Source organism: Bombina bombina, chromosome 1, assembly GCF_027579735.1.
Source record: "Bombina bombina isolate aBomBom1 chromosome 1, aBomBom1.pri, whole genome shotgun sequence".
NCBI lineage: Eukaryota > Metazoa > Chordata > Amphibia > Anura > Bombinatoridae > Bombina > Bombina bombina.
This window is the reverse complement of record NC_069499.1, coordinates 400,254,558-400,279,302: the sequence shown is the minus strand read 5'-3', so window position 1 is coordinate 400,279,302 and position 24,745 is coordinate 400,254,558. Positions and strand designations below refer to the sequence as shown.

The following is a 24,745-nucleotide window of genomic DNA, read 5'->3' as shown; positions in this document are numbered from 1 at the left end:
TCGGTAAGGGATCCTCTGAGTAATGGCTTGTAGTGTGCTTTAAACTTTAGATTTAAACTATTCTTTCTTCTGTTAAGTGTGATCAGTCCACGGGTCATCATTACTTGTGGGATATTAACTGCTCCCCTACAGGAAGTGCAAGAGGATTCACCCAGCAGAGTTGCTATATAGCTCCTCCCCTCTACGTCACCCCCAGTCATTCTCTTGCACCCAACGACTAGATAGGATGTGTGTGAGGACTATGGTGATATATTTAGTTTTTATATCTTCAATCAAAAGTTTGTTATTTTATAATAGCACCGGAGTGTGTTATTCCTTCTCTGGTAGAATTTGAAGAAGAATCTACCTGAGTTTTTCTATGATTTTAGCTGGAGTAGTTAAGATCATATTGCTGTTTCTCGGCCATCTGAGGAGAGGTAAACTTCAGATCAGGGGACAGCAGGCAGATTAATCTGCAAAGAGGTATGTAGCAGTTTATTATTTTCTGACATGGAATTGATGAGAAAATCCTGCCATACCGTTATAATGTAAACTCAGCCTTGAATGCAGTAGATGTAGCTGATATCAGGCTGTCATGTATGTATATTTTACACTTCAGTTTTCTGGGAAATGGTACTTCTCTGGCTTTTAAACTGTATACATAGTCTTAACCTATTTTGCAGGGACTTGCAATAGGTTTTAAATGACAATTAATTATTGAGGTAAAACGTTTTTTTGCTGGCATGTAAAAACGTTTTTTTCTCTGAGGTACTGAGTGAAAAAATGTTTTGGGCACTTTTTTTTCCACTTGGCAATAGTTTTGATTTAAATTAGAGCAGTTCACTGATCCCTCTCACTGTTATGTGTGTGGGGGAGGGGCCATTTTTGGCGCTTTTACTATGCATCAGAAAAACTCAGTCAGAGGTTCATTTTCTTCCTGCATGATCCGGTTCATCTCTACAGAGTTCAGGGATCTCAAGAGTCTTTTTTGAGGGAAGTAATCTTTACAGCAGAGCTGTGCTGATTGTATTGACTGTGATATAAAAAACGTTTATTTGTGTATTTTTTTTCTGCTGCCTGGGTTAGTTATCATTTGCTGAGGGGAACAATCCTTTGCTAAAACTGTATATTCTGACAAAGATTGATGCTATAACTTAATTATTTTATCTGTTATAATATTTTCTGTGCTTCTTAAAGGCACAGTTTGTTTTCATATTATTTGTAAATTACTTTGAAAAGTATTTCCAAGTTGCTGTTTATTTGCTAGTGTGTTAAACATGTCTGATTCAGAGGAATATCTCTGTGCTATATGTGTTAATGCCAAAGTGGAGCCCAATAGAAATTTATGTACTAAATGTATTGATGCTACTTTAAAAAATAGTCAATCTGTACAAATTGAACATATTTCACCAAACAACGAGGGGAGAGTTATGCCGACTAACTCGCCTCACGTGTCAGTACCTGCATCTCCCGCTCAGGAGGTGCGTGATATTGTAGCGCCGAGTGCATCTGGGCGGCCATTACAAATCACATTACAAGATATGGCTACTGTTATGACTGAAGTTTTGGCTAAACTACCAGAACTAAGAGGTAAACGTGATCACTCTGGGATGAGAACAGAGTGCGCTGATAATGCAAGGGCCATGTCTGATACTGCGTCACAGTTTGCAGAACGTGAAGACGGAGAGCTTCATTCTGTGGGTGACGGTTCTGATCCAAATAAACTGGACTCAGACATTTCAAATTTTAAATTTAAGCTTGAGAACCTCCGTGTGTTACTAGGGGAGGTATTAGCGGCTCTGAATGATTGTAACACATTTGCAATCCCAGAAAAAATGTGTAGGTTGGATAAATATTTTGCGGTACCGACGAGTACTGACGTTTTTCCTATACCTAAGAGACTTACTGACATTGTTACTAAGGAGTGGGATAGACCCGGTGTGCCTTTCTCACCCCCTCCTATATTCAGAAAAATGTTTCCAATAGACGCCGCCACACGGGACTTATGGCAAATGGTCCCTAAGGTGGAGGGAGCAGTTTCTACTTTAGCTAAGCGTACCACTATCCCAGTGGAGGATAGCTGTGCTTTTTCAGATCCAATGGATAAAAAATTAGAGGGTTACCTTAAGAAAATGTTTGTTCAACAAGGGTTTATATTGCAACCTCTTGCATGTATTGCGCCTGTCACGGCTGCAGCAGCATTTTGGTTTGAGTCTCTGGAAGAGACACTTCAATCATCCACACTAGATGACATCACACACAAACTTAAATTCCTTAAGTTAGCTAATTCATTTATTTCAGATGCCGTAGTACATTTAACTAAACTTGCGGCTAAAAATTCAGGATTCGCCATTCAGGCACGCAGAGCTCTGTGGCTAAAATCCTGGTCAGCTGATGTTACGTCTAAATCTAAATTGCTTAATATTCCTTTCAAAGGGCAGACCTTATTCGGGCCCGGCTTGAAAGAGATTATTGATGACATTACAGGAGGTAAAGGTCATGCCCTGCCTCAGGACAAGGCCAAAGCCAAGGCTAGACAGTCCAATTTTCGTTCCTTTCGTAATTTCAAAGCAGGAGCAGCATCAACTTCCTCTGCACCAAAACAGGAAGGAGCTGTTGCTCGCTACAGACAAGGCTGGAAACCTAACCAGTCCTGGAACAGGGGCAAACAGGCCAGAAAACCTGCTGCTGCCCCTAAGACAGCATGAATTGAGGGCCCCCGATCCGGGACCGGATCTAGTGGGGGGCAGACTTTCCCTCTTCGCCCAGGCTTGGGCAAGAGATGTTCAGGATCCCTGGGCGTTAGAGATCATATCTCAGGGATACCTTCTGGACTTCAAATCCTCTCCCCCAAGAGGGAGATTTCATCTGTCAAGGTTGTCAACAAACCTAACAAAGAAGGAAGCGTTTCTACGCTGCGTACAAGATCTTTTGTTAATGGGAGTGATCCATCCAGTTCCGCGGTTGGAACAAGGACAAGGGTTTTACTCAAATCTGTTTGTAGTTCCCAAAAAAGAGGGAACCTTCAGGCCAATCTTGGATTTAAAGATCCTAAACTAATTCCTAAGAGTTCCATCGTTCAAGATGGAAACTATTCGAACAATTTTGCCCATGATCCAAGAGGGTCAGTACTTGACCACAGTGGATTTAAAGGATGCTTACCTTCACATACCGATTCACAGAAGTCATTACCGGTATCTAAGGTTTGCCTTTTTAGACAGGCATTACCAGTTTGTAGCTCTTCCATTCGGACTGGCTACGGCTCCAAGAATCTTCACAAAGGTTCTGGGCACTCTTCTGGCGGTACTAAGACCGCGAGGAATTTCAGTAGCTCCGTACTTAGACGACATACTGATACAAGCTTCAAGCTTTCAAACTGCCAAATCTCATACAGAGATAGTACTGGCATTTCTAAGGTCGCATGGATGGAAAGTGAACGAAGAGAAAAGTTCTCTCTTTCCACTCACAAGAGTTCCCTTCCTGGGGACTCTGATAGATTCTGTAGAAATGAAGATTTACCTGACAGAGGACAGGTTAACAAAACTTCAAAATGCATGCCGTGTCCTTCATTCCATTCAAGAGACCAGAAATTCTCTTCTATGGTGGCTTTATCGGCCACATCTGTCCAGGGGAATGCCATTCAGCAGGCCAGACTGGTCAATTGTAACAACAGACGCCAGCCTACTAGGTTGGGGCGCTGTCTGGAATTCTCTGAAGGCTCAGGGACTATGGAATCAGGAGGAGAGTCTTCCAATAAACATTCTGGAATTGAGAGCAGTCCTCAATGCTCTTCTGGCTTGGCCCCAGTTAGCAACTCGGGGGTTCATCAGGTTCCAGTCGGACAACATCACGACTGTAGCTTATATCAACCATCAGGGAGGGACAAGAAGCTCCCTAGCAATGATGGAAGTATCGAAGATAATTCGCTGGGCAGAGTCTCACTCTTGCCACCTGTCTGCAATCCACATCCCGGGAGTGGAGAACTGGGAGGCGGATTTCTTAAGTCGTCAGACTTTTCATCCGGGGGAGTGGGAATTTCATCCAGAGGTCTTTGCCCAAATACTTCGACGTTGGGGCAAACCAGAGAGAGATCTCATGGCGTCTCGACAGAACGCCAAGCTTCCGCGCTACGGGTCCAGATCCAGGGATCCGGGAGCGGTCCTGATAGATGCCTTGACAGCACCATGGACTTTCAGGATGGCTTATGTGTTTCCACCTTTCCCGATGCTTCCTCGATTGATTGCCAGAATCAAACAGGAGAAAGCATCAGTGATTCTAATAGCGCCTGCATGGCCACGCAGGACTTGGTATACAGATCTGGTGGACATGTCATTCTGTCCACCTTGGTCGTTACCTCTGAAACAGGACCTTCTGATTCAGGGTCCTTTCAAACATCAAAATCTAACTTCTCTGAAGCTGACTGCTTGGAAATTGAACGCTTGATCTTATCAAAGCGTGGTTTTTCTGAGTCAGTTATTGATACCTTAATACAGGCTAGGAAGCCTGTTACCAGAAAGATTTACCATAAAATATGGCGTAAATACCTATATTGGTGCGAATCCAAAGGTTACTCTTGGAGTAAGGTTAGGATTCCTAGGATATTGTCTTTTCTACAAGAAGGTTTAGAAAAGGGGTTATCCGCTAGTTCCTTAAAGGGACAGATCTCAGCTCTGTCCATTCTGTTACACAAGCGTCTGTCAGAAGTCCCAGACGTTCAGGCTTTTTGTCAGGCTTTGGCCAGGATTAAACCTGTGTTTAAAGCTGTGGCTCCACCATGGAGTTTAAACCTTGTTCTTAACGTTTTACAGGGTGTTCCGTTTGAACCCCTTCATTCCATTGATATAAAGTTGTTATCTTGGAAAGTTCTATTTTTAATGGCTATTTCCTCGGCTCGAAGAGTCTCTGAGTTATCAGCCTTACATTGTGATTCTCCTTATTTGTTTTTTCACTCGGATAAGGTAGTTCTGCGTACTAAGCCTGGGTTCTTACCTAAGGTAGTCACTAACAGGAATATCAATAACAGGAGATTGTTGTTCCATCCTTGTGCCCAAATCCTTCTTCGAGGAAGGAACGTCTTTTGCACAATCTGGATGTAGTTCGTGCCCTTAAATTTTATTTACAGGCAACTAAAGATTTTCGACAAACGTCTTCCCTGTTTGTCGTTTACTCTGGTCAGAGGAGAGGTCAAAAAGCTTCTGCTACCTCTCTCTCTTTTTGGCTTCGTAGCATAATTCGTTTAGCTTATGAGACTGCTGGACAGCAGCCTCCTGAAAGAATTACAGCTCATTCCACTAGAGCTGTGGCTTCCACTTGGGCCTTTAAGAATGAGGCCTCTGTTGAACAGATTTGCAAGGCTGCAACTTGGTCTTCGCTTCATACTTTTTACAAATTTTACAAATTTGACACTTTTGCTTCCTCGGAGGCTATTTTTGGGAGAAAGGTTCTTCAGGCAGTGGTTCCTTCTGTATAAAGAGCCTGCCTATCCCTCCCGTCATCCGTGTACTTTTGCTTTGGTATTGGTATCCCACAAGTAATGATGACCCGTGGACTGATCACACTTAACAGAAGAAAACATAATTTATGCTTACCTGATAAATTCCTTTCTTCTGTAGTGTGATCAGTCCACGGCCCGCCCTGTTTTTTAAGGCAGGTAAATATTTTTTAAATTATACTCCAGTCACCACTACACCCTTGGCTTTTCCTTTCTCGTTGGTCCTTGGTCGAATGACTGGAGGTGACGTAGAGGGGAGGAGCTATATAGCAACTCTGCTGGGTGAATCCTCTTGCACTTCCTGTAGGGGAGCAGTTAATATCCCACAAGTAATGATGACCCGTGGACTGATCACACTACAGAAGAAAGGAATTTATCAGGTAAGCATAAATTATGTTTTCTGTCCGCCCTTAACCAGTTTCAGTTGAAGTAGACCAATATGCTGCTAATCACAAGACGAGCTTTAAATGTTATGCAATAACTGTCAATCCGCTGTGTTACTTCACTATTTATTTATTTATTTATTTATTTATTTATTAGCAAGTTTGAGATGCTTTAACACTATTGCCTCTTGGAGAATAAAGCACTGTTTCGAAGTACAATAAAAAGTAGCATAGCTTATACACCCTTCTCAAAGATATTCAAGAAGGTTGCCCACGGCCATTAGTGGTTGCATCTAAAACTTAGAAATAACACATTTTGTTTTAGATTTATAAGCGTGATCGGTTACAATGTCTACTTCTTTTTCATTTAACTAAAGAATGTTTTCACATTAATTCCACACGTGCAGGGGGAAAACAAACATATTTTCCACACTGTAGAGGATATAAAGGAACAGAAGCGCAACATGGCCTAGCACTGTATATACTCTTGTGAGATAGTTTATAAGATGTTTAACACTCATATTTGGTGAAGCACCCCTTTTGGTGCAAGTGATGTGAACTGGAATCAAACAGTCACCCAGCAGACTGACCTCCGGTGAGACTACAACTCCAGTGGCACAGGATACGATATCCCAGCAAACGGTGAACAGGCAGGGAATGGCTCAAAATCCAGTCATAAAGGATACGATTTCCCAGCAAGAAAAACACCCGATAGGTGCACAGCAAAAAAAGATAGTATAGAGGCAAGAAGTGTAAAAAAAAACTTACTTTATTAACACAAAGGTAAAAACAAGCAACGGGTTTCTCAGTCAACGATTGACTGTTTTATCAGGCTTAATATAAAAGTTTTAAAACACACGCCATATATACCATCAAGACAATCCTATACAAAAAGGTACACCTGGAAGGGGTTGTATTCATCAATTACATGTATCATAGCAACCAGCATATACAATCCATATGAATACAATTAAAAACGACACCTAACATTAATGGAATAAAACATACAGAAAATAATCAAGAAATCGTATTCTGTATGACTAGATTTTGAGCCATTCCCTGTTTGCTGGGATATCGTATCCTGTGCCACTGGAGTTATAGTCTCACCGGAAGTCAGTCTGCTGGGTGACTGACTGACTGATTCCAGCTCACATCACTTGCTCCAAAAGGGGTGCTCCACCAAATGTGAGTGTAAAACATCTTGTAAAATATCTCACAAGAGTATACATGTGGCGCTTCTGTTTCTTTATATCCTCTACAGATTGCTGATTTTGGATCCTGACCTTTAGATTCCACCACAGATAGTTGCCTGGACCTGGATCCACCATTATTTCACAGGGTTGTAAATTTAAAACAATTCACAGGGAAGAAAGCACCTCGCTCCAGGTCTTGAGGCACGGAAATAGGGTTAGCCAGACCCTAACATCATAGTCAGATTCCAAGAAGATTTTCAGCCTCCAAATGATGAATAAAAAACCTTTATTTACACAGGGTCCATAATACAGCAACAACAACAACATTTCAAACCAGCAATTGGTTCTTAGTCATGTCGAAGAATGAATGCACAGGTGTGCCTTTTATACCTGTTTAAATAATTATCAGGCTAGACCTTAGAAAATATATTGATGCATGACTGAAATTTTATTGTTTGTTTAGGTGTGTTTTAAATATATATATATATATAAATATATATATATATATATATATATATATATATATATATATATATGAATATATATATATATGAGAACCTTTTTTTAAAATGTATATAAAAATGGCTTTTCTATGTCCATTGAATTATGTTTTATTTTGTACACATGTATTTTGATAAATATCCACAAGATGGCAGTGTTATCTAGCCTGATAATTATTTAAACAGGTATAAAAGGCACACCTGTGCATTCATTCTTGGACATGACTAAGAACCAATTGCTGGTTTGAAACGTTGTTGCTGTATTATGGACCCTCTGTAAATAAAGGTTTTTTTTATTCATCATTTGGAGGTTGGAAATCTTTTTGGAATCTGTTGTAGATTTAAAACCCTTTCATTCTGATCCATGGGACTTTAACATTTTGATTATTTTTATTGTTTCAACAATTATAACTTGTAAAGTTTTTCATTTTGTGCTTTAGATACCTTGTATCACAGTATATTTTTATAGCTATTTAATATTATTTATAACATTTTTGCGATAATACGATATTCTTTGCTCAAGATTGCCACCCTATATATATTTTTTCTCATATTTTCCACACTGTGGGCCTCCATCCATGAATAGTCCCTTTCCAAGGTCCTCTGTGCTCGTGCTCACTACCACACTGTACTTAAAGGGACAATAAATGCTAGACATAATTACGTATTCAAAGCAAAGATTGGCCTTAAAATAATATGCATTAGTAGTTTTTTGTTTTCTTAAATTTATGTTAAAAAATTTAGGGGAATAAGTTTGTTTTTATCAAGTAATTAGCATTAACATGTTGTAGCCCAGATTTCCCTATGTTTAAAAGCTTGTTCTCCTTATCTCCTCTGATTATGCAGTTAAGGACAGTTGTAAATTAACTGCTGAAGTAACAATCTTATTTAATGTGCCTTTCACCCCTTAGTCACAATTTTATCACAGCTGCAGGCCTTGAGCATAAGTTTTAAAATTGGAGCACAGGAAAAGGAAATCCTAGTAAATGGAGAATTGTAATAGTTAAATCATAAGTGCAAGTAATACCCCATATTAAACCCCCTCTATTTGAATTCTTATCAAGTCTGTGCTGTTCTCCTATCATGCATGATCACCATTGGCTGTAATGTGGCTTTTACAAACATACACACTTTCATCCTTGTTAAATGCTAAAAATTGTTGTTTTTTTGCATAAAACTATAATCTTAAATGCAGATTGTGTATTAAAACTTTCTGTAAATGTTATTTATTTGTATTTCATAGGAACAAGCAAAACAGTTAAGAAAGAGGAATTGGGAAGCCTTGAAAAATATATTGGATAATATGGCAAATGTAACATACTGCACCACATGGTCAGAAGCTCAGCAATATCTAATGGACAATCCAACGTTTGCGGAGGATGAGGAGCTTCAGAGTAAGTATACATTTTTAGATCTGTCCTGTTGATTGGTTGTACTGTATAACTGCTCACATCTCAGATAATCACTCAATAAGATGCTGTTTTCAGTTGTTTAAAGGGACATAATGCTAATACTCATATGCTAAATCACTTGTACCTGATGCAGTATAACTGTAAAAAGCTGACAGGAAAATATCACCTGAGCATCTCTATGTAAGAAATGAAGATATTTTACCTCACAATTTCCTCAGCTCAGCAGAGTAAGTTCTGTATAAAAAGTTATACTTCAGCTGCTGCTTAGCTGCAGGTAAAAAAAATGAAGAAATGAACCGCAGCCAATCAGCATCAGCAGTGCTGAGGTCATGAACTCTTTTACTGTGATCTCACGAGATTTCATAGTTAACTTCCTTAAAGGGACAGTCTACACCAGAATTTGTATTGTTTTAAAAGATAGATAATCCTTTTATTACCCATTCCCCAGTTTTGCATAACCAACACAGTTATATTAATACACTTTTAACCTCTGTGATTATCTTGTTTCTAAGCCTCTGCAAACTGCCCCTTTATTTCAGTTCTTTTGACAGACTTGCAGTTTAACCAATCACTGCCTGCTCCCAGATAACTTCACGTGCACGAGCACAGTGTTATCTATATGAAATACGTGAACTAACACCCTCTAGTGGTGAAAAACTGTTCAAATGCATTCTGAAAAGAGGTGGCCTTCAAGGTCTAAGAAATTAGCATATGAACCTCCTAGATTAAGCTTTCAACTAAGAATAACAAGAGAACAAAGCAAAATTGGTGATAAAAGTAAATTGGAAAATTGTTTAAAATTACATGATCTATCTGAATCATGAAAGTTTATTTTCGCCTAGACTGTCCCTTTAAACTGAATAGGGAAATAAGATGAGTGTGCACGAAGCTCACTCCCTTGTCTAGGGTTGCCACCCGTCCCTTACAATACAGAACACTTATAAGTTACACATGCTGCAGGGTGTGCAGGGAGGAATATGAATAGTGTTGTCCAGAAACACAATACATGTTCCTCCCTGCACACCCCGCCGCATGTGTAACTCATAAGTGTCCAGGAAAACATGGCTGAAGTGGCAACCCTACCCTTGTCAGACATACTGATTTGCTGCTTTAAAGTACTTTGCAATGGGTTTTGAATACTTAGGACATTTTAAGGTAAAATATCTTTCTTTTTTACATAGAGATGTTCAGGTGATATTTTCTAGTCAACTACTTCTTGTTTGAGGATACATACTATGTACAGAAACAGGGAACAGCAATGGGGTCCAACGTCGCCCCTACCTATGCCAATATTTTTGAAGAGAGATTCATGTACGAAAATAAACTTTTTTTCCTATGTGGCGCCACCTGGTGGCGTTACATAGATGATATATTTGTCATTTGGTGGGGCGACGTTGGCTCCAGCAATTTGTGCTGGAATTGAATTCTGCTACAAGGAGTATGAAATTTACACTAACTTGGAGTGAGGAGTCTAACTTTTTAGACACTAAGGTATATAAAGATAGGGGTGTTCTAAAAACAGATTTGTATAGGAAGGATACAGATAAGAATAGTCTCCTTCACTATACTAGTGCGCATGCCCCATCATTAAGTCACATTCTTTTAGTCAAATGCTGAGGGTAAGAAGGATTGTGAGAGATGATGTAGTACCCCTAATAAGACTAAAAGAGATGGGATATAGATTTGTGGTGCAAGGATATCCTTAAAGCATGATAGAGGAGGTCATCAAAAAGGTATTGGAACTACCAAAAGGAATGGTTAATAAGGAGAAAAATCAAAATAAGAAAGACCCTGACAGAATGGTATTCATTTTAGAATATAATGCCTTTAGCCCAAAGATTCAAAAGGTATTACATAAGCACTGGCACATTTTAAGTGAGTGTAACCCAGAGGTTAAAGCCTTTTAGACAGCTACCTATGCCTGCATATACTAGACTCCCTAGTTTAAGAGGTAAGCTAATTAGGGCTGATGTAGGGAGTGTAACGAAAGGTAAACAGGGTTTTATAACTTCAAAGAATGATGGCTGTTTCCCCTGCCTCAATTGTTCGAATTGTAATAATTTGATTAAAGGAGATAAATGTACCCATCCCTTAACAGGTCAGAATTTCAGGATAAAATGGTACTATAATTGTAATGCTACCTTTGTAATATATCTAAGTGTCCATGTGGTCTAATTTATATTGGTTAGACGACCCAACGGTAGGGTTGCACCGATACCCATACCAAGTATTTGCATGGGTACTTGTACTCGTGCAAATGCACCGATACTTAAACCGATACCTCTACTTCCTACCAAAGTGCTATCTTGTGGTGTTTTTTCAAACTGCATGTTCCCATTTCATTTTAAACTGGTGTGGAGACTAAACTAAAAATTGTTTAGTACTATTCTGCCAATACAAATTGCTGTTATTTGTATTATCGTAGGAGAGATCACTGTACCTCGTTCAGACAAACCCCTGAAGTACTGGGCAGTTGTTAAACAGATTTCCAGCTCTGGCTAAAATGGCCCAAAAATATCTTTCTGCACCTTGCAGTAGTGTGGAAAGTGAAAGACTGTTCAACTTCGAGTCGAACCTCCATACAAATGTCAGATTGATGTTATATAACAGCCCTACAACCCAATTGCATCACCGCTTTAAATGTAATATTTTATTGTAATATTTTTTATTTATAAACCTGTTCAGTGAACTTTGTGAATTACAGTCCTTTATAATTATAAAGAAGTCATCTTAAATAATTAGTCTGTATTGTGCTTGGTAAACTATCACATGACATAAAAAAAAGGGATTCTCCTGGAGTAAGATTAAAATTCCTAAGATCCTCTCCTTTCTCCAAGAAGGTTTGGATAAGGGATTGTCAGCGAGTTCTCTAAAAGGACAGATTTCTGCTTTATCTGTCTTGTTACACAAACGACTGGCAGCTGTGCCAGATGTAGAAGCTTTTGTACAGGCTTTGGTCAGAATCAAGCCTGTTTACAGACCCTTGACTCCTCCTTGGAGTCTAAATTTAGTTCTTTCAGTTCTTCAAGGGGTTCCGTTTGAACCTTTACATTCCATAGATATCAAGTTACTATCTTGGAAAGTTCTGTTTTTGGTTGCTATTTCTTCTGCAAGAAGAGTTTCGGAATTATCTGCTTTTCAGTGTAATACACCCTATCTGGTGTTCCATTCAGATAAGGTCGTTTTGCGTACTAAGCCTGGTTTTCTTCCGAAGGTTGTTTCCAACAGGAATATTAACCAGGAAATAGTTGTTCCTTCTCTGTGTCCGAATCCAGTTTCAAAGAAGGAACGTTTGTTACACAATTTAGATGTAGTTCGTGCTTTAAAGTTCTATTTAGAAGCAACTAAGGATTTTAGACAAACCTCATCTTTGTTTGTCGTTTACTCTGGTAAGAGGAGAGGACAAAAAGCTACGGCTACCTCTCTTTCTTTCTGGCTGAAAAGCATTATCCGATTGGCTTATGAGACTGCCGGACGGCAGCCTCCTGAACGAGTCACAGCTCACTCCACTAGAGCTGTGGCTTCCACATGGGCCTTCAAGAACGAGGCTTCTGTTGATCAGATATGTAAGGCAGCGACTTGGTCTTCTCTGCACACTTTTGCCAAATTTTACAAATTTGATACTTTTGCTTCTTCTGAGGCTGTTTTTGGGAGAAAGGTTTTGCAAGCCCCGTGGTGCCTTCGGTTTAGGTATCCTGATTTGCTCCCTCCCTTCATCCGTGTCCTAAAGCTTTGGTATTGGTTCCCACAAGTAATGGATGACGCCGTGGACCGGACACACCAATGTTGGAGAAAACAGAATTTATGCTTACCTGATAAATCACTTTCTCAAACGGTGTGTCCGGTCCACGGCCCGCCCTGGTTTTTTAATCAGGTTTGAAAAATTTCTTTCTCTATATACTACAGTCACCACGGCACCCTATAGTTTCTCCTTTTTTCTCCTAACCGTCGGTCGAATGACTGGGGGGCGGAGCCTGAGGAGGGGCTATATGGACAGCTTTTGCTGTGCTCTTTGCCATTTCCTGTTGGGGAAGAGAATATTCCCACAAGTAATGGATGACGCCGTGGACTGGACACACCGTTGGAGAAAGTAATTTATCAGGTAAGCATAAATTCTGTTTTTTTTCTGCAGACTTAGTATTGTATTCACAAGAAGAGTTTTTGCCCACTAATGTTAGTGAGGCTACTCCCTCAGTTATAAGTTTGTTTCAACTTTTATGCATCAGTACATACCCTCCCTGAGGTATATAAGTCTCTACAATCTTAAAGTGACAGTGTGTCATTTTAAATGTTTGTATATGTTTTTAAATAATTTAATTTCCAAAGATTATTTTAGCCTCATGTCTCTCTGGATGATGCTGTTAGGCTGTGCCACAGCTTTCTTCTCAAACGTCCCAAGCCTTTGTATGGTGTCGCATGCAGTGCCCTGCGGTTCCTCTCATTTTCCTGGAGGAGTTAATTGCTTACAGAATTGTCTCCCCAGGTATCTTCGGGTATCTGTGGCATTATTTGCTTTTCCTATCTTAAAGGGAAATCGCAAGAGGAAATTTAACGAATCAGAAAGTTTTCTGCTCCGCTTGCTGCTACACATATTGCCCCCTTATAGTCTGATAAGGAGCATAGTCTGTAGCATCTGTGGGTTAAAGCTCTGATTCGGATAGTATAATCCCTTCATCTGGTGCTGAAGTAGTTTTCTTCAGATTCAAGCCTGGACACCTTTGTGTATTATTTAGGTTGGCTGCTGGATAGACCTCGGCTCCCCTGTCATGGCAATCCTCAGAATCTAGAGATATACTAGGATTTATCTGTGAGCATTTTTCATGTTCTCACCCGTGCTAAGAGAATTTTCTCAGGCATGGGAGAAGTCAGATTCCTTTTTCCCCATCTTCTGTCAGTAATAAGCTGTCTCCTTTAAATTTCATGGCACATGGTGCTTAAAGTAGTAGGGGCCATTGCTATTCTGGCTAAGAGGTCTTCAATCCATATAAAGGATAGATGCCCTTTTAAGGATTAAAGCCTTTATGGACAATTGCGAGATCTTTTTGGTGCGACGCCTTGTCTAATTCCATTGGAGGTCTCCATGAGGAGATCCAGGAAAGAAAAGCTGTTAGGCTAGACTTTTACCTTTGTTTTCCAAGCAGGGGCAGTTCAAGTCTTCTTGGAATCCCAGTCAGTCTTGGATCAGGGGGAAGTAATTAAAGAAACCACAGCTAATTCTCATGGAATTCAACTCCTTCCTTCCTGGAACAGGTTCCTCCTTCTCTAGATTTTTCTGTAGACAAGATAAGGAGAGGCATTCTGAAATGTATTCAGGATCTTCCACCCTGGGAGTGATTGTTCCAGCTCCAGTTTTGGAACAGGGTTTAGTTTCTTTTTCATGCTGTTCCTGAAAAGAGAGGGATCTTTTTGTCCTAATTTAGAATGTCTAACCAAGTTTCTCAGAGTACCGGTCTTCAAGATGGAGTCTATTCGCTTCATTCTTCCTTGGTGCAAGAGGGTCAGTTTAGAACGACCTTAGACTTTAAGGATGTGTACTAGGGCTGGGCGATATGGACAAAAAAAAAATCACGAAAAAATGGCTAACACCTTCATTTAGCATTAAAAAATTTATTTAACACTACAGAATCTTAATGTACATTTTCTCAATGTCCAATACACTCTTGGAGCATAAAAATATTTATTTATGACATACAAGTTCACAACATTGTCATGTTTTATTGGACAGTCATTCTAACTGTGGACACAGTGGTATGATTAACATATGAAGCAGTGTAAGCATGGAGAAACCTGAACATTGCTGTCTTTACAGCAGTATGACTTGTGAAGTTCTGTATATAAATATAAGTGCAGTAAAGTAAGTACAATGCTGCATGTGTTATTCATTTTAGGAGTGACTGTCCAGGGAAACATGAGGGATGTGGCATTGACAAGGTCAATCCTGACATCCTGCAGCCTGTCATATTACATCACACACTAGTCACAGCTATTCTGTAGTAGTAGATCTACTATATAAAAGACCACTAAGAACAGTTATATACAGGAGGTTAGTACAGAATACAAACATGGGAACTCAACACATACAAACAAAACTAATTTAAATGAAATTAGCTGGCCAGTTCTTACCACATTGCCCATGTTTTATTGGGCAGTCAGCCTAGCTGTGGTAAGAGTAACATATGAAGCAGTATGTGCAGCATGTAGAAAGAAACATAAAAAGTGCTGACTGAGGACTATCCAGCTCCAGCGGCATGATTTGTGTTTCTAAATAAAGGTAGTACAATGCAGCACACTGCTGCATGTGTTAGTCATTTAGTGACTGTCCATGAAAACATGGGGGATATGGCATTGACAAGGCCTATCATATTACATTCATTTTTACAGCTATAGCTGTAGTACAGAACACTGAGAAGTAGAACACCAGTTATAGTTGGAGTAACTAGTACAATACATAATACAAACAATTGAACTCACCACACACACAGCTAATTGAAATGAAAATAGCTGGCCAGTTCTTACCACATTGTCCTTTTGTTTTCTTGGGCACTGGGCAGTCAGTCTAGCTATGGTATGAGTAACATATGAAACAGTGTATGTATTGCATGCATGGAGAAACCTGAAAAGTGCTGAGTGTGCAGCAGCTTGATGTGTGTTGTGTTTCTAAGTACAGTAAAGCTATTACAATGCACACTGTTGTATGTGTTAGGTATTTAGCTGAGTGAATGTCCACTGTCCAGGAAAACATGGAGGATGTGGCATTGACGAGGGCAATCCTTACATCCTGCAGCCAGTCATTACATTCATTTTTACAGCTATAGCTGTAGTACAGAACACTTAGAACATTGGTAGTAAGAGTACAACTACAATACATAATACAAACAAGTAAACTCAACACACACAACAGCAAATTGAAATTAAATTAGCTGGACAGTTATTACCACAGCACATTGGCCATCTTTTCTTGGCCAGTCAGTCTAGCTGTGGTATGAGTAACATATGAAGAAGTATATATGGATAGAGAAACTTGCAAAGTGCGTACTCTACAGCACTGATTTGTGTTTCTAATTGCACAATAAAGATAGTACTTAGTACAACGCACCCTGCTTCATGTGTTAGTCATTTAGCTGAGAGACTACTATCCAGGAAAACATGAGGAATGTGGCATTAACAAGGGTAAATCCTGCAACCTGTTTTTAACATCCATGCATCAACTAATAGCAGCAGCACTGCAGCATAGTACAGTAAGAGTACATTATTCAAAATTAAAACGGGGAATACAATAGAAAAACATTGGAATTTGGAAGCTGGCCATCGATACAGACTACAGTCAGTGCACAAAGTGCATGTGCATTTCTTTCATGTAATTGGCAAGAGTCCATGAGCTAGTGACGTATGGGATATACATTCCTACCAGAAGGGGCAAAGTTTCCCAAACCTCAAAATGCCTATAAATACACCCCCACCCCACCCACAATTCAGTTTTACAAACTTTGCCTCCTATGGAGGTGGTGAAGTAAGTTTGTGCTAGATTTCTACGTTGATATGCGCTTCGCAGCATGCTGAAGCCCGTTTTCCTCTCGGAGTGTAGTGAATGACAGAGGGATGTGAAGGGAGTATTACCTATTGAATGCAATGGTCATCCTAACGGGGATCTATTTCATAGGTTCTCTGTTTTCGGTCGTAGAGATTCATCTCTTACCTCCCTTTTCAGATCGACAATATACTCTTATATACCATTACCTCTGCTGATTCTCATTTCAGTACTGGTTTGGCTATCTACTATATGTAGATGAGTGTCTTTGGTAAGTATGTTTTATTTTATTTATGACACTCTCAGCTATGGTTTGGCACTTTATATGTAAAGTTCTAAGTATATGTGTTATACTTGTATTTGCCATGATTCAGGTTAATCAGTATATTTCCTTCTTACAGACTGTCAGTTTCATTTTGGGAAATGCATATGAATAAAAAAATTTCCTTACCTGAAAAAGTTCAATTTGACTTTTCTTCTAAATTGCGGGCTGTTAGGCTCGCGGGAGCACAAAATGCTGTAATTTATTGCGTCATTTTTGGCGCAAGACTTTTTGCGCAAGAATTACGTTTGTTGATGTTATGACGTCATTTCCGGCCGAGAGTTTTCCCTGTAGTTGCGTCATCTGACGCTCGTGTTTGTTGCAGACGTTTTTGGCGCCAAAAAATATTTTGTCAATTGTGGGCGTCATACTTGGCGCCAGTATTTTTAGACATTATTTAAATCATTGTTTCTTTTTGCTTCTGGTTTCCAGAGGCTTATTCTGTTTGCATTTTTTCCCATTCCTGAAACTGTCATATAAGGAATTTGATAATTTTGCTTTATATGTTGTTTTTTCTATTACATATTGCAAGATGTCTCAATCTGACCCTGTATCAGAATCTACTTCTGGAATGCTGCTGCCTGATGTCGGTTTTGCCAAAGCTAAGTGCATTTGTTGTAAACTTGTGGTAACTGTTCCTCCGGCTGTAGTTTGTGTTCGTTGTCATGATAAACTTTCAAAAGCAGACAATATTTCCATTAGTAGTAGTCCATTACCTGTTGTTGTTCCTTCAACATCTAATGTTCAGGATATTCCTGTTAATGTAAGAGAATTTGTTTCTAATTCTATTCAGAAGGCCCTGTCTGTTATACCACCTTCTAATAAACGTAAAAGGTCTTTTAAAATTTCTCATAAATTTGATGAATTTTTAAATGACCGCCAGCATTCTGATTTATCTATCTCTGATGAGGATCTATCTGGTTCCGAAGATTCTGCCTCATATATTGACACTGACGAATCTTCATATTTATTTAAAATGGAGTTTATTCGTTCTTTATTAAGAGGTGTTGATTGCATTAGATATGGAGGAGTCTAGTTCTCTTGATATTAAAACCAGTAAACGTTTAAATTCAGTTTTTAAACCTCATGTAGTTATTCCTGTGGTTTTTCCAGTTCCTTACGCTATTTCTGATGTAATTTCTAGGGAATGGAATAGTTTGGGTACTTTATTTACTCCTTCTTCAAGGTTTAAGAGACTTTACCCTTTGCCGTCTGATAGATTGGAGTTTTGGGAAATAATCCCCAAAGTTGATGGGGCTATCTCTACTCTTGCTAAACGTACTACTATTCCTACGGCAGATAGTACTTCTTTTAAAGATCCTTTAGATAGGAAGCTTGAATCTCATCTAAGGAAGGCTTATTTATGTTCAGGTCATCTTCTTAGACCTGCTATTTCTTTGGCTGATGTTGCTGCGGCTTCAACTTTTTGGTTGGAGGCCTTAGCCCAACAAGTACCAGATCCTAATGCGTATAGCATTGTTAAGCTAATTCAACATGCTAATAATTTCATTTGTGATGCCATTTTTTATATCATATATCATTATATCATAAGTCAGTTGCTCCCTTGGAGTCTTAACCTTGGTCCTAAAGTTTTTCTTCAGACTCTTTTTGAGCCTATGCATTCCATAGATTTTAAGTTGTTATCTTGGAAGGTTATTTCTTCTCTTCGGAGGGTTTTCGAACTCTCAGCTTTGCAGTGTGTTTTTCCTTATCTCGTATTTAAGGCAGATAAGGCAGTTTCTTAAATATTAACAACTTAAAAGTTGTGCGGGCCCTTAGATTTTATCTTCAGGCTTCAAAGGGTAAGGGCTTTCGTCAGTCTTCTGTATTGTTTGTTGGCTTTCTGGAAAGACATAAAGGCCAGAAAACTTCTGCCACTTCTTTCTCTCTGGTTGTAAAGTATTATTTGTAGGGCTTATGAGCCTACTGGACAGCAGCCTCCTGAGAGAATTACAGCTCTCCACTAGGGCAGTGTTTCTTCTTGGACCTTCAAGAAAGAGCCCTCTATAGAACAGATTTGTAAGGCGGAGACTTATACTACTTTGTTAATTTTTTATTTTTTTTTTCTAAAGTCTATACATTTTATACTTTTGCCTCGGCTGAGGTTTTCTTTTGGGAGAAAGGGTCTTCAGGCAGTGGTGCCTTCTGTGTAGGTTACCTGTCTTGTCCCTTCCGTATCATCTGTGTTCTCTAGCTTGGGTAATAATTCCCAACAGTAATTGATGATGATCCGTGGACTCCCCGTGTCAAGAGAAATAAATGTATCAGGTAAGCATGAATTTTGTTTTTTACACAAGATCTCTTGCGTTAAACATCTGAAGCTCTCTTTAAAGGGACAGTTTACTGTAGCACTTTATTTCTCTTATTGTCAGTGACTTGTTATACCAGCTGCAGAGTATAACATGTATGATAAATTGCATTTTCAGGTTTATTTGTGTATATGAATTAGCTGCTTATAAACCACAACCTATTGAAATGGGTTGAGCTTGCAGCTAATATTAGATCTCATTATGTTATCACTTTGTTTACACATACATGCTACATTGCTACCTTTATCTTTTATATTTGTCTGGAAAACCAAAGCTCAGTACTTAGAGAGGACAATGGAAAATAAACCTATTATTACTTAACTATCCTGCACCCCACTGGGAGTGTAATTTCTTCTACTGGCTGTGTTTACATTGCCTGTCAATAGCCTGGTCATAAGACCAGAAACTTCAGTATAGATGTTGATACCGCAGGCTAAATCTGCTATTTCAAATGCCAAAAAAGGGTATAGGAACTACTTGTAAACTATTTAATACACTCCGGTAGGTAAAATGGATAAAATAATGTACGTTTTAATAGCCAGGTGATCACTATGGTAAGTGCTCATTTGGGGTGAATAAATGTGCATATATTTCAGTAGAGACCCATAGGGGCCCCCAAGTGGACATCAGTGTTCTATAACTATATCCGAAGGATCTTGTTAAAAAAAAAAAAAAAAAAAAGAGAGGATAATCCCTTCTTCTTTTAAATATAGTTTAACCCTTTGGCTGCTAAGCCATTTCCCACCTGGGTGCTAATATTTTATTTATTTTTTTGTATTTTTGAAAAAAATTTTTTTTAACTTTTCTATTTTTTTTTACAGACCCCCAAGACTGTTGGGAAGGTTAGCGATTACCTTTCTAACAATGGGTCTTGGGGGTCTGTAGCTGCTTAGATGCCTGAGATACAGGCTTCTAAGCGGCATGGCCCCCCCCCTCCTATACTTAACATTGTTAAGTATAAATAAAGTTGCGCGGTGACGTCATCACGTAATTGCGTGTGACGTCACCGTGCATCACGTGAAGCCCCGGCGATGCCTGTCACTCTACAGGCACGATCGCTGGGGTAGGAGCAGTAAGGAGCCCCCAGATCTCCCTCAAGGTGGGAGACTGCTCATGACGGCTCTGAGCCGTCATTAGCACCAGAGTGAGAAACTCTGTGACGGCTCAGAGCCGTCGTTAGCACTCAAAGGGTTAAAGAAGTAAGAAATAGTTATTTCTTTTGCAAGATGTACCGAGTCCACGGATTCATCCTAACTTGTGGGATATTGTCCTTCCTGACAGGAAGTAGCAAAGAGGGCACCACAGCAGAGCTGTCTATATAGCACCCCCCCAGTCATTCTCTTTGCTGGCTCTAAGCAGGAAGAGTAAAGAGAAGAGGTGTTAAAATTCTCTGCAACTGACTGCTTGGAGATTGAACGCTTGATTTTATCAAAGCGGGGTTTCTCTGAGTCGGTCATAGATACCTTGATTCAGGCTCGAAAGCCTGTCACCAGGAAGATCTATCATAAGATATGGCGTAAATATCTTTTTTGGTGTGAATCCAAAGGCTACTCATGGAGTAAGATCTGGATTCCTAGGATTTTGTCTTTTCTCCAAGAAGGATTGGAGAAAGGATTGTCCGCTAGTTCCTTAAAGGGACAGATATCTGCTTTGTCTATTCTGTTGCACAAGCGTCTGGCAGATGTCCCTGACGTTCGGGCTTTTGGTCAGGCTTTAGTTAGAATTAAAAAGAAAAAGTTATGGCAGCACATAGTAGTGATAAAATTTTCCACTTTATTAAGCAATCTTACAAGCACACAGGTACATCATGGACTGAACGTGTGTGTGCTTGTAAGATTGCTTAATAAAGTGGAAAATTTTATCACTTCTATGTGCTGCCATAACTTTTTCTTTTTGGACATTATTGGCAAGTAATCCGTTGCTTCATGGGCATTGCACCTGATCACCGCAAGCAATAGTGTGTGTAAACTGAAATTCGGAAGCGTCAGCGTTAGTGACGTCATCCCTGGGAGTCGATCACCGGAGTATGCTGTGTAAGCTTTAGTTAGAATTAAGCCTGTGTTTAAACCTGTTGCTCCGCCATGGAGTCTCAATTTAGTTCTTAAAGTTCTTCAGGGGGTTCCGTTTGAACCCATGCATTCCATAGATATTAAGCTTCTATCTTGGAAAGTTCTGTTTCTAGTTGCTATCTCTTCAGCTCGAAGAGTTTCTGAACTATCTGCATTACAATGTGACTCGCCTTATCTTGTTTTCCATGCTGATAAGGTGGTTTTGCGTACCAAACCTGGGTTCCTCCCTAAGGTTGTTTCTAATAGGAATATCAATCAGGAAATTGTTGTTACTTGTCTGTGTCCTAATCCTTCTTCTAAGAAGGAACGTCTGTTGCACAACTTGGACGTGGTTCGTGCCTTGAAGTTTTATTTGCAGGCAACCAAAGATTTTCGCCAGTCATCTTCTTTGTTTGTTGTCTATGCTGGAAAGGGTAGAGGTCAAAAGGCTACGGCTACCTCTCTTTCCTTTTGGCTGAAAAGCATCATCCGTTTGGCTTATGAGACTGCTGGACAGCAGCCTCCTGAAAGAATTACAGCTCACTCCACTAGAGCGGTGGCTTCCACATGGGCTTTTAAAAATGATGCTTCTGTTGAACAGATTTGTAAGGCTGCGACTTGGTCTTCGCTTCATACCTTTTCCAAATTTTACAAATTTGATACTTTTGCTTCTTCGGAGGCTATTTTTGGGAGACAGGTTTTGCAAGCAGTGGGGCCTTCCGTTTAGGTTCCTGTCTTGTCCCTCCCTTCATCCGTGTCCTAAAGCTTTGCTCCCACAAGTTAGGATGAATCCGTGGACTCGGTACATCTTGCAAAAGAAAACAGAATTTATGCTTACCTGATAAATTTCTTTCTTTTGCGATGTACCGAGTCCACGGCCCGCCCTGTCTATTCAAGACAGATGGTATTTTCTCCAACATTGGTGTGTCCGGTCCACGGCGTCATCCATAACTTAGTTTCTCCTTTTCTTCCTTGGCCTTTGGTCGAATGACTGGGGGGTGGAGTTAAGGGGGGAGCTATATAGACAGCTCTGCTGTGGTGCTCTCTTTGCTACTTCCTGTCAGGAAGGACAATATCCCACAAGTTAGGATGAATTCGGTACATCGCCAAAGAGAGAAATTTATCAGGTAAGCATAAATTCTGTTTTTTTATTTTTTTTTTTTATTATATTTTTAATCAAAATATATTTTTTTCACACATCTTGTCGTAGAGTTCTTTTGTGTCATAATATACCTAAAATAATGTTTTAGTTTGAATCTCTTAAAAACACTATTTAAAACCTTAAGCCCATCGGACGTAGGTACTACATCTCAGGGTACATTGCTCAAAGTAACCTGTTTATGTAGTACCTACGACCAAACCTTCTGCCACATGATGCGGGTCCCCGCTGTGTCTGCTTTGACATCTAAGACTGCATAAAGAGGCAGAAAGCATCAGCCATCATATGATAAGGAAGAACTAATCATTCTTCTTTTGCCATATGAAGGAAGATCGCCGATGCAGACTCTGACACTGTGTCACTTTCTTTGCCATTGCTTTTTGGTAATAGCTCAACAGTTAGACTTAGATGTTGAATTATCAATGTGCGGGCGGACATGATCCGCTGTAGCGGATCATGTCCACCGCACATCGATAAATGCCGACAGCTTATGCTGTCGGCATTTATCATTGCAAAAACATTTCTCTAGAAATGCTTGTGCAATGCCGCCCCCTGCACATTTGCGGCCAATTGGCCGATAGCAGGGGCTGTCAATCAACCCGATCGTATGCGATCGGGCGGATTGCTGTTGCCTGAAAGCTCGCGTGGAAACAGCTGCATAAGGCAGAATACGGCCCTTAATAAATCTGCCCCATAATCTGTAATTTATAATCAAGAAGAATAAAACATTTGCATATTCAGTATTTAATTATTTTGCCTGCTTTTGCTGAACATTCCACTCAGCAGATGGATTTGCTCCATCAAGGGAGATATAAATATATATATATATATATATATATATATATATATATATATATATATATATATATATACTGTATATATATATATATACTGTATATATTTACATGCTCTAATCGGTTCGAGCATGTAATTTAAAGGGACACTAAACCCAATTTTTTTTCTTTCATGATTCAGAGCATGCAATTTTAAGCAACTTTCTAAATTACTTGTATTATCAATTTTTCTAAATTCTCTTGCTATCTGTATTTGAAAAAGAAGTCATCTAAGCTAATGAGCCAGAAGATTTTTGGTTCAGAACAATGGACAGCACTTTTTTTATTGGTTCTGTCCAATCAGCAAGGACAACCCAGGTTGTTCACCAAAAATGGGCCGGCATCTAAACTTATTCCTGCTTTCAAATAAAGAAAGCAAGAGAATGAAGAGAATTTGATAATAGGAGTAAACTAGAAAGTTGCTTAAAATTGCATGTTCTATCTGAATCATGAAAGAAAAAATGTGGGTTCAGTGTCCCTTTAAGGCTATCCACCCTGCAGAACTGTGTGTTTAACCCCTCCAATGGGATAAACACACAGTAGAAATAGCATTTTCCGCTCGGGACCGGCAGTGCACCACAAGTGCCGTGCAGTATATCTGCTGTGTGTTTAACAGGGGGTTAAACACACCGCGTGTAATTTATCCACCCTGCAGCACTTATGGATTGGTCCATGTCATTTTTAGACTATAATGGCTCTTTTTAAAGGGATAGTTAAGTCAAAATTAAAATTTCATGATTCAGATAGAAGTAAACTAGAAAGTTGTTTTAGATTTAATTTTCTATTATCTAAATTGATTTTGTTCTTTTTGTATACTCTGTTGAAAAGCATACATAGGCAGACTCAGGAGCTAGCTGCTGATTGGTCGTTGTAAATATATGCATCTATACTCAACCAGTGTGTTCAGAGAGCTCCTTGTAGTGAACTGCTGCTCCTTCAGCAAAGGAGATCAAGAGAATTAATCAAATTAGATAATAGAAGTAAACTGGAAAGTATTTTAAAATTGTTTGTTCTGTCTGAATCAGGGCTTTGTGTCCATTTAAATGGACATTGTACTCTAAAAATGTTTTTTCCAATAATGTATTCACGGTTACTTGTTATACCAGCTGCAGTGTCTTAAAGGGACAGTTAAGTCTTCCATCGTTCAGATAGAGCATGCAATTGTAAACAATTTTCCAATTTACTTCTTTTATCTGTCTCTCAGTAGTGCATTGCTGTTCCTTTAACGAGCAATACTAAGAACAAATTTAAAATTTTGTTTAAAAATCTATGGGATTTGTTTGTTTATTTTTGTATTTGAAATGACTTGTTATGCAGTTGAAGCCATCACCCATTGTTCTTAGTGATATGCTATTTTAAATGAGCCGAGCTTGCAGAAATAGCAGACCTGCTCATGTTATCTCTCCTATGCACAAAGGCCAATAGGTGTTGAACTGTTAATTATGTGTGAGGGGTTCAGCTACAAAGAAATAGCTATTAACAAAACATCTCACTCCCAACGGACGGCTGATTTCTCTTGCTACCTCGTTTTTTTATGTAGCTTTTCTAAATCAAATACCTAAGTAATCATGTTTTCAGTATACCTGGT

At 39.3% G+C, this 24,745-nt stretch overlaps 1 protein-coding gene across 1 annotated transcript in view; it reads left to right on the top strand.

The window, feature by feature from the left end:
- PRPF40A (pre-mRNA processing factor 40 homolog A) overlaps positions 1-24,745 on the top strand; it is a 143,218-nt gene that overhangs the window by 29,217 nt on the left and 89,256 nt on the right. Inside the window, exon 16 of the mRNA XM_053698306.1 lies at positions 8,790-8,940. Within this exon, the coding sequence (XP_053554281.1) occupies positions 8,790-8,940 (151 nt within the window). The remainder of the gene's footprint in view (positions 1-8,789; positions 8,941-24,745) is intronic.